General features: G+C 38.4%; 1 protein-coding gene and 1 long non-coding RNA gene across 2 annotated transcripts; one reads left to right on the top strand and one right to left on the bottom strand.

The window, feature by feature from the left end:
• Nucleotides 1–231: 231 nt before the first annotated feature.
• LOC118800808 lies at nucleotides 232–9,074 on the bottom strand. The gene is made up of 6 exons (XM_036560944.1): nucleotides 8,696–9,074; nucleotides 7,311–7,378; nucleotides 4,523–4,816; nucleotides 1,906–2,193; nucleotides 1,495–1,779; nucleotides 232–657 (listed from the first exon to the last, which is right to left on the bottom strand). Exons 2-6 carry the CDS (start codon nucleotides 7,369–7,371, stop codon nucleotides 611–613), a joined length of 975 nt encoding a protein of 324 aa, XP_036416837.1. The 5' UTR covers nucleotides 7,372–7,378; nucleotides 8,696–9,074; the 3' UTR covers nucleotides 232–610.
• An 82-nt stretch (nucleotides 9,075–9,156) lies between these two features.
• Nucleotides 9,157–9,986, top strand: LOC118800809. The gene is made up of 3 exons (XR_005006399.1): nucleotides 9,157–9,291; nucleotides 9,375–9,491; nucleotides 9,860–9,986. It is a non-coding gene; the product is annotated as an uncharacterized LOC118800809 (long non-coding RNA).
• Nucleotides 9,987–11,149: the final 1,163 nt, after the last annotated feature.

Consider the following 11,149-nt stretch of genomic DNA (forward strand, 5'->3'; position numbering starts at 1 on the left):
TAACAGTCAGTGAAGAAAAATGTTCAACTGACTTTTGTTATTTTAAAGTTTTAAAACAAAATCAACATAAAAATACAATTTTATGTAACAAAATTACGTTTTTTGATAATGTACTTAATGAACATGAGCAGTTGGATCACCTGACATTTTTAGACTTTTTTTTTAGGGGCAAAAAGAATACAATCAATTTCTATGGATGCACCGAAAATTGTTTTGCATTAAGTTAAATAACTTGATATATATGTTATGTATTTATTACATTTTTGGGGGAAAATAATGTACTTACATACAAAAAAATGCAAATCATGTCAATGACCCAATGACAATATGTCTTATCAAAGCGCAGTGAGTGAGTGAGTGAGCTGCTCAGTCAATGTTGTACTACGTTGTAATTGAGTTATCAGTTTCCCACAGTTCTTGTTAGCCAGTGTGTGAATCAGTTTTCACTGTGGAGTGATTCACTACATACAGAACCATCAGATTTATAGAGGAATCAGAGTTACAGGTTATTGTTGGTCAGGAGGCAGGATGTTCTGTTCTTCTGTATTCTGATTGTCCATTCCACTTCTAACACATCTCATCTCACATCCTCCTCCACACGGACTACTGTTCACAACCAAGGCACGTTAGCTGTTTTGTCTGGATTGGGCGGGTCATCTACAAAACAAGAGCACACAAAGATTTGAAACAGTGTGAGAACTAATAACACAGTAGAGATGTTAGAGTGTCATGGTGTTAGAGTGTCAACACTCATAGCCACAGTAACTCTGCTGTCCATGCCTGTTATAAACACAAGCTTCACTGCTAATTCGTAATATCACACACAGTGGCTACCAAACAAACAAAAAGATATTATTATTGGTCATAAAATCGGACTGCTTTTTCACAACACAGCCATTCTTGTTTTTGGATGTATTAGTAGAGTTAACTTCTCCTCATGTGATGCTGATACACATACAGTTAAAGTTAGCTGCTTGCCTCAGCCAGCTGAAAAAGTTCTTCACTCTTTCACTCAGACAATCCTAATACCTTACCTTAGAATGGCACTGAGATATTACTGAGCTGTGATACTTTGTGGCTTCCATGCGCGGCTCCCCAAAGTTAACCCCATAAGTACCTTTTTGCTTCCTTAGAATTATTTATCGTTTCATACACGTAGGTTTTAATGACTGAACAGAACCCTTCTTTTTGAGGTTAAAAGGGTGAAGAAGTTGTTCAAAGTTTTAATGTTAAAGCATAAAGTGAATGTAATGTGTTGAACTAAATGAGTGAATGGAGATGTTCATATTTTGTAAATATTTTTGAAATTTTTTACCACTTGTGATGTTTTTTTTACCACCTATGTTGAACTAAATCACTCCTAGTCCAGCAGTTCCTGAACAGTAACTTGCTGAACAGAAAGTATTTAATTCAGTGCTGCACTGCTAACAGCTGCTGCTGTCCTCCCAAATTAAGGAAAACACTGAATCTGTAAAAATCTAACTAAATTCATACCTCTGACGGTCACTGTGTAGACATGAATGTCCTCCTTAGTTCTGGCATCCCGGATGGTGTAAACTCCACTATCAGACAGATTCACTCCTTTCAGCTCAAGAGCAGTTGATACTCTTTTTTTATAATCACCATTACACTGTGGCGAGCGTCCATCCACTGTACAGATCTGACCACTGGGAGAACCACCTACACCTGTGCTCTCATAAAGCACCTCCACTGGATCTGGTATTTCCAGATCCAATACCAGTGATTCACTGGATCTTATCTTAACTGTAGAATTCAGAGCTAAGAAGAGAAACATAATCAGGAAATTTACTATAGTTGGGTATAAATCTGATATAAAGCACTGCATATGAATCACTGGAGTTCTGTCAGAAACAGTCAGTGAAGAAAACAGATGAACAGACTTACCATTAATGATTAATTCCACATCACTGAGGTCTGTCCCATCACACTGACATGTGTACAATCCTCTCATACTGAAATCAGCATCAGTGATGTAGAGAGACAGATCTCCCTTCAGGTACTGAGCATAGATCATCTGATATCCAGCTTTTACTGACTGACATGAAGTCTGATCACACTGAGCCACAACATGTCTGGGATTTCTGTTTCTGAACCATGTAGCCAAACCACAGAATTTTTCATAGCAGGGCAGAGAAGCATTCCCGTGAAGATGTGCCATTACTGAAAGAACAGCTAACAGAGACAGAGGAAGAGATTAAAATATTGATTTTCATGATGAAAGTTCATTAGTAACTCTGCGTATGGCTACTGCTCCATTAACATGATTGATGAATGTACATCACAGATTTATTGATTGGTTAACGTTTACATGAAACTGTGAACATCACTGTTTATACACAGTCTAAATGAGGGATGAGATCTCCCAGGGTTCAAATTTTATGTGGCCGAACTGTCCCTCAATAAGCCCATCTGCGTTACAAGCACATGTGCACTTAAGGAACGCACCAAAATCTCAGCCTCCTTATTTAGTGAGGCCAAGAGATTTTTGATCAACAACTGATCATGTGACCAGCATATGGATCCACATGGCATTTTCAGGTTTTTTGAGGAAAAACAAAAAGGAAGAGGAAGAGAAAAATGTTGGCTAAAAAAACAACAAAAAATGTTAAAATAAAAAACCAATTGTGTCTTAAATTTCAAGACTCTAGTCTAAACTTGGTGAAGGCACATCTTCTGAGTGAATTATCTACTATTGCCATCAAATTTTCATCAGTATGATGAGCTGGACCTTCTTTTTGAGTCTGTGGGTGTGACGTTAACACAAAGACGTACAACGTGGTGTGAAAATCTCCCAATTTCAAAATTTCGTCTTAGTGAAGGGTTGATAAGGAGCTGATTAAAAACACAAAACTGTGCATAGGAGTGAGGACCAGCACCAGGGCTGAGTGGTTTAGATATAGCGAAAATAAACACCCTTCCCCCCACCCAGTGTACACGTCTGCATAAGAAAGCAAAATCTGAAGCTGCTGCCGAAACAAGACCAGACAAGCCCGGTTTAACTGAACCACCCTCAGCTGCACAGCATTTGTTACGCAAGTGTCTGATAAAAAAAAAAAAGTTTTCACATGCGAAAATGTATGTGTTTACATGTGGAAACATGTTCACATGTGAATATGGTTGCTTGTAAACAGTTTTTGTACATGCTCATGTTCATGTGAAACCTATGTGACTTTTCTGTAGAAGACGAGATACAGAATGAAATTTCTTTTGATGTGTTGATTGCTTTTTTTAAATTATTGCTTTTGTCTTCAAAAAATTCTTCGTCCACACAAATAGCTTTTTTGAAAATCTCTTCTCCATCCACATTAGAACACTTGTGAAAATCATTTCAAAAACGTGAGCATGCCAGCAGGGGGTTGATTACATGCCATGAAACAATGTAAAACATGTCACAAAAGAACATTGTGAGCATGGCTACGTCTGCAGAGTTGAATGAAACATACTTTACTATCTGATTTTGGCTGATTTCTGACCCATGGCCTCACTAAATACACTGGCAGAACTGACCAGCGTATGGATCCACATGGCAAACCGAAGAACTGAAAAAAACAGAGGAACTCAAGAGTTTTCCAAGCGTTTCAGTCCATTTGAGGACTTTTTCCAAATTTGGTTAATGATCATCTAATCACATATCCTTAGATTCTGATGTCTCTGCACTACGATTTAATGAAAAACTAAACTGTTCCAGGTGAGGACACAGCCACCAAGTATGACCAACAAGTGTCCCAGAATGTAAACTGTAATAATATTTTAATTTTCAATGTTACATTTATTCATCAACGTAACTAAAGCTGGGTCAGAAGCCATAATGTCACCATACCAACAAATCACCGAGCACACAGAGACCCACAAGCTCTATTCCAGACATGTTTTACAGTTCCACATGCTCAATACATGAAAACAGCAACGACAGTTAACGGTTGATGGCAGTGTTTTCAAAAAGCTGCATTTTGCCTTTCGTCCTAAAACATTAAAAAACTGAGAGAAATCTAAGTAACAAATGCTTATTCTCTTGCTGTTAGCATACATGGTGTTACCATTAGCATAGTAGAAAAAGTCCATAACGTCTTAGTTGAAAAAGTTCTCCTTTAAAAACGCAACGGTTTAGCAGTTAAGACCACTTCAGTTAAGACCTGCTGGTGCTTTAATGGTTCTGTGTCTGCTTATTTCTAGTACTCTATAGTGCTGGGGTGCTCAGTCCTGGTCCTGGAGATCGACAACCATGTAAAGTTCAGATCCAACGCACCTGTCTCTGATATTCAGATGCCTCTAAAGGCCTTCATTACCTGGATTACACATTACCTGTGTTTGATTAGGGTTGTAGATAAACTCTGGAGGTCGATCTCCAGGACCAGGACTGGGCTCCCCTGCTATAGTGAATAAGAATCTTCCTGAACACCTGCTTCTGACTGGAGATGTGACATATTATGTTACTGCACAGCACATAACACAACTGTCTTTAACTCATTTCACTAATGAAGGAAAACAGATGAACACTTACACACAATGTGAAGATGCACATCAATGATGGGCTTATGATCGCACTGACATGTGTACTCGCTGATCTTACTGAGATCAATGACAGATATGAAAAGGGAGTTATTCCCCTTCAGGTACTGATCATAGAACATCTCAAATCCATCCTTCACTGACAGGCATGAAGTCTGGTTACACTGAGCCACAACAACACTAGAGTTCTGGGACCATGTGACCAAACCAGAACATCTATCATAGCAAGGGAGAGTCGCTGGGTCATTAAGCTTCACCTTTACTTCAGTGAAAGCTGTTCCAGACACTGAAAAATAGGATAAGAAGGAATTGGTTATTCATTTTGTCTTAGCGAAAGCACCAGTATTACAACAGCATGGACATTAAGCACTCTAGAGAAAGAAAGCTAATCAATCAAATCTTATTCAGCGCTGCCCCGTAAAGAAAACTTTACCCAATACAAATGAGGACTTCCACTATTTCCAAAAATTCAAACGGGTCTTACATAAATAAGCTTCCTATTACTTCTTCTAATTCTTTTCAGCACTCGGGGGAAGAGTGAGCGTGCATTCCTGAACCACAGAACCCAAGCATACACTGTAAAAACAAACCCCAACACTACACTGAAAAAACAAAACCCAAAATTATACTGTAACACCAAAATCCAACAATGCACTGTGAAACAGAACCTAACATTGCACTGTAGAAATAGAATCCAACACTGCACTACAAAAAAAGAATTCTACACTACACTGTACCAACAGAACTCAACACTCAAATGTAGAAACAAAAACCAAAACTCAAAACACTGTACTGTAGAAAAAGAACAGATCACTCTAACATAGAAAAAGAAATCAACACTAAATGTGAGAAACAGAGCCCATCACTGCACTGCAGAAACAGAATTCAACACTGCACTGGAGAAACAAAACCCAAACACTGCAATGTGGAAACAGAGTTGAGTAGTGTACTGTAGAAACAGAACCATAAACTCAACTGTAGAAACAGAACCCATCATTGCAATGTAGAAAAAGAATTCAACACTGCACTGTAGAAAAAGAACCCAATGCTTAACTGTTGAACCTATTTTAACACTGCACAAACTGAATTCAGTAGTATACTGTAGAAACAGAACCTAACACTGCGCTGTAGAAACAGAACCCAACACTGCACTGTAGAAAAAGAAACCAACACTCAAGTGTAGCAACAGAAACCAACATGCAATTGTAGAAACCAAATTTAACACTAGAAACAGAATTCAGTACTGCACTGTAGAAACAGAACAACACTAAAATGTAGATTGGATTGGATTCTCTTTCTACAGTTGAGTTTATGGTTCTGTTTCTACACTACACTACTGAATTCTGTTTCTACATTTCAGTGTTGGGTTCTGTTTCTACAGTTCAGTAATGAATTCTGTTTGTTCATTGTAGTGTTAAATTAATTTTCTACAATTGCATGTTGGTTTCTGTTGCTACATTTGAGTGTTGTTTTTTTTTCTACAGTGCAGTGTTAAATTCTTTTTGTACAGTTGAGGGAGTTCTGCAGTGTTGGGTTCTGTTTTTACAGTGCAGTGTTATTCTTTTTCTACAGTTGAGTGTTGATGTTCTGTTTTATACAGTTGAGTTTACAGTTTTTTTTCTACAGTGCAGTGTTGAGTTCTGTTTCTACAGTATACTACTGAATTCTATTTGTACAGTGCAGTGTTAAAATAGGTTTCTACAGTTAAGCATTGGTTCTGTTTCTACAGTGCAGTGTTGAATCCTTTTCCTAGAGTGCAATGATGGGCTCTGTTTCTACATTTGAGTGTATGATTCTGTTTCTACAGTACACTACTCAACTCTGTTTCTACATTGCAGTGTTTGGGTTCTGTTTCTCCAGTGCAGTGTTGAATTCTGTTTCTGCAGTGCAGCGATGGGCTCAACGTTTAATTGTAAAAATAGAATTCAACACTGCACTATAGAAACAGAATTCAATACTGCAATGCAGAAACAGAATTCAGAACTTTTCTATAGAAATAGAACCAAACTGTAAATATCTAATTCAACTGCACTGTACAAACAGAACCCAACACTGCAATGTAGAAACAAAATTAAATACTGTACTGTACAAATAGAATTTAGTTGTATACTGTAGAAACAGAACCTAAACACCCAAATGTAGAAACACAATTGAACACTGCACCATAGAAACAGATTTCAATACTGCACTGTAGAAACAGAACTCAACACCTTACTGCAGAACAGAATTCAATACTGCATGATGGAAACAGACCCCAACATTGAACTGTACAGAATTTAACACTGAACTGTAGAAAAAGAGCCCAACACCCAAATGTAGAAATACATTTCAACACTGCACCATAGAAACAGAACTGTACACTCAACTGTAGAAACAGTCAAACACTGCACTGTAGAAACAGAATTGAACATTTGACTGTGAGAGCAGAATCTAACCCGGCACTGTGGAAACAGAATGCACATCCTGTATGTGTTCTAGCATGTTCTATATCTACCATCCAGTATGTTTTCTACTCTCTACTGTCTGAGTTCTACCATGTTCTAAATCTACCATGTTATACATGTTCCTCCATGTTCTAGATCTATAACCCCGTATATGTTCTACCATGTTCTATATCTACCATCCTGTATGTGTTCTACCATGATTCACCAAAACTGGTTCTGATTATAACTGGCCTGAGTGACCAGTGCTCACCAAAACACACTCAAAATTTGATTCACAGTATTTGCTAAATGTAGGTAACAACACACTGTCAGGAGAAAGATCAGTGCAGTACTTACCAGTAGCGAATGTAGTGGTCAGAAAGATCAGGACAAAGAGAGCAGAACTGCAGGACTGCATGACTGACCTACAGACACACAAACACCATCGGTACTGACCAACAACTGTATATTCATGATTATATAACCAAAAACTAAAAGGCAGAAGAAATACCTAGAATGTACAATGATCAGCTACAAAAGGTTCTACATTCTGAAGATCTGAAATTCTGTTTACCACCCCGAACAAGCTTGTGTGTTCGGATAAATAATATCTGTTGTGAAAGGCCGCATGGTGGCGTGGTGGGTAACGCAGTCACCTCACGGCAAGAATGGCTTGGGTTGTTGATATTTGGAAATTCAGCCAAAACCTTCTAGTAATTTATTTATTTATTCTTCCTCATTCATTGGGAAATATATTCATCTAAAAACAATCTTTAGAAAATGATTTTGTTGATTGATTTTATTTTCTCTGCTGAAAAAGGCCATTTGAATACATTGAAGCTTTTGATCATGTTAACCTGGACACAGTTTTTTATTTCTTTAAAGTAAATGTTTTTACTTCTAAAAATGATGTGACTACATTATGACAGAAAGATTCAGTGGGTCTCTTCATTTTGGATTAATTGAAATCTACTAGAGTGATATTTGTTCTACTGTTCAAAAAACCTGAGAACATTACGAGACATGCAGCCAAAGTCATGTCTGGAAAAGATTTTAAAAGTAAGGACAAAAAGTTACATGTTATGAGTCTAATTTTAATTTGATTTTCACACTATAAATTGCTACAAAGTACGTTTATTCTCTCAGTCCTGCTTAAGAGAGATGCTAAAGTTATCTTATGTATTAATGTATGAAACAAAAGGAAACCAGTACTAGCTAATAAAGGTAGAAAGGTACAGTTAAGATCCTGCTACTTGGAAAGACTTCTTACATTCTTTTAATGGAAACTCCAGAAGAATATCATTTGGTAAATGTAATTATATGAATAATTAGACAGCTGAGGTGAAGGAGGTTTATCCTGTCTCATCTTCCTCTACCTGAAAAGGCGTGTTAGTGATGGTGGCCGCAGCCTCACAGTTTCTGTCTCTTTGTTTACCATATGTGAAACTGTCCTGAGGTAAAAAATCTGCTTTCTGTCTGAAATAAGGTCTTTACTCTGATGAATCTTCTTCATTTATCGCATAAAACCAATAAAAACAGTTAACTATATACAACGAAACAGTATTGGAGCCGTTTTTACACGTGTAACTGAAGTACGCTTTTTTCTGTGGTCCCTTCAAAGTCGCCATTTTACACATCACCTCAGTACAAGACTGGCAGAACAATAAACAGACTTTTCCTGCTTTGAGATGAACTCTGAGAGTCTTAATGATGTTCAGAAAAAAACATTTGTAGCAACGTACCTTAAACTTAAGTTCCTGGAGTTTCTTCTCTCTTTCTAGAAGAACAAACAGACCGTTTTTTTATCCTCCTCTGTTGCGGATGTTTTGGAGAGTGAAGATGGTAAAGGCGGAGATCTTCAGCAGAACCGACCGTTAATAATGAAACACTGATAATAATCGTCTTTAAGCCGTGACTGTGTGTTTAATGGAGCTGAGTGTAGGACTGTATGTGAAAGTATAAAGTGAAGAAAGACTGTAGTTAAGCAACTGTAGTCTACAGGTGTGATCCGCAGTATGACCTAGAGTATCTGTTTTCATAGTGATGGGCAGATGATGCCGAGGCTTCGGAGCTGGTGTCGAGAAATCCAGGAAGTCGTTTATGAAGTGCGTATCGAGGCTTGCTTCCTTAAGGGCGAGTGACGTCTTCGACGACGTCTGAAGCCTCGCTGGTTCAGGCAGTGGTTCGACTTTTGGCGTGATGTATGATCCCCGCAAAATGTGCGTGTTAGTGTTCGCGTTTCGCCAGTTTGCTTGTGACATAGAGGAACTTGTCATGGAGCCTGGTAAGAGGAGAAGAGTCTCCCCTGTATGGCAACACTTTGAGCAGATCTCTCCCAGTAAGGTGTTACACATAATGTGTCTGAATATAATGAAATGTGTTACTGCTATAAGACTCACAAGTCGTTTCTTTCATTCAAAGGTTAAGTGTTTGTTGTGTGCCAAGCAACTGGGGTACAACAACAGCACCTCATCTATGCTGAGGCATTATCGGGCCTATCATGAAAATAGTGAGGGGAAAGGAGTCGGACCAGCCAAGGTGGGTATGCTTTTCCATTTTTCATATTTGTTTATTATCCATGATAATAATGACACTGACAATACTGATACTATATTCATCATACACATCACAAAATAAAAACAAACAAAAACAACCAGTGCACATGTTCATCTAATTACTTAAGACATGCAAATACTGTAATTAAACCATAACCTAATTTTACTTTTGCACTGTTAACATTATTATGCACATGTAAAATGTGTATATACTGTGCATATATAGTTCTATATTGCATTATCCTCTGTACCTTACATGCTATTTGCAATTCGGATTGGACGCTTACGTGAATTTCATTGGTGAGTAGTGTACTTTTCAATGACAATAAAGTTTAATCTAATCTTTACAAGGCAGTGACCAGAAAGGAGGAGCTGGATGAGGCTTTGGTCTCCATGATTGTTAAAGACACACAGCCATTCAGCATAGTTGAGGATAAAGGCTTCAGGGACTTTGTAGCTAAATTGGATCCAACCTATGTTCTCCCAACTAGGAAGGTATGTGTGATGACATGGATAAAGTACTGAAATACTTCAGTACTACTAAAGTAGTACTAAAGTAAATAATCATTATTTTCTACCTTCCCTTTAGGCTGTAAAGGCCATGACTGAGGCCAAATATCAACAAGAGAAAGAGAAGGTGAAAGCTGAGGTCCAGAAAGTCCCTGCAGTGAGTTTGACAGCAGGCATGTGGACATCTCTCAATATGGATGCCTACTTGGCTGTAACCTGCCATTTTATAGATCACAACACATGTCTGAAATCTACACTACTACAGTGTAGTGAAATTCCCGCAGGCACACACAGCTGAAAATTTGGCCTGTGTGAAATCCTCCCTCATGGAAGAATGGGGAATAAAATCAAAAGTCACATGTCTTGTTCCTGATGGCACATCTAATATGATTGCCTGTGGCAGGAACCTGAAGCTGCGCCATGCAGTCTGCATTGCTCACACCCTGAATCTAGTTGTTAAAAAGGCTCATGAACTAACCCCAGTGCTGTCCACCATTCGTACAAAGGCAAGGAAGCTGGTGGGCTATTTTAGGAGCAGCACAACTGCCAAAGTCAGTAACATTTATTTTCATATTTGTTTACACATTGTTTTATATTGCTACATATGTAAGATTTACTTTTTTATCTTTAAAGGAGAAGCTGGACCTTCAAGAGCAGATGGGAAATCCAAAAAAGAAACGGATTCAGGAGGTTGAAACAAGGTGGAACAGCACATTTCAAATGCTGGAGTGAGTAGCAGAACTCAGGGAGCCTGTGGGGGCAGCTTTGGCTGGCTTACAAACTGACATTACTGCGCTGACCTCTGATGACTACAATAATATTTGTGGGTGCCTGTCTATACTGTCTCATTTTCACGAGGCTACTATGGAGCTGTCAGAGGAGAAAAAGGTATCTGGCTCCAAAGTGGTGCCATTATTGAAAATGGTTGAAAAGATACTCCAGAAAGAGCCAGCAAAGGCAACGGTCCCAGTAGCTAGGGAGCTGGGAGACCATCTCATCAGGCTCCTTAGGGAAAAGCTCGACAAAGTCCAAAGCATGAGCATTATGTCGCTGGCAACACTACTAGACCCAAGATACAAATCACTTGGCTTCTTTAGCCCTACAAAGGCAGATGAAGCAATAAAACGACTC

This window comes from Colossoma macropomum, unplaced genomic scaffold (genome assembly GCF_904425465.1).
Source record: "Colossoma macropomum unplaced genomic scaffold, Colossoma_macropomum, whole genome shotgun sequence".
Lineage (NCBI taxonomy): Eukaryota > Metazoa > Chordata > Actinopteri > Characiformes > Serrasalmidae > Colossoma > Colossoma macropomum.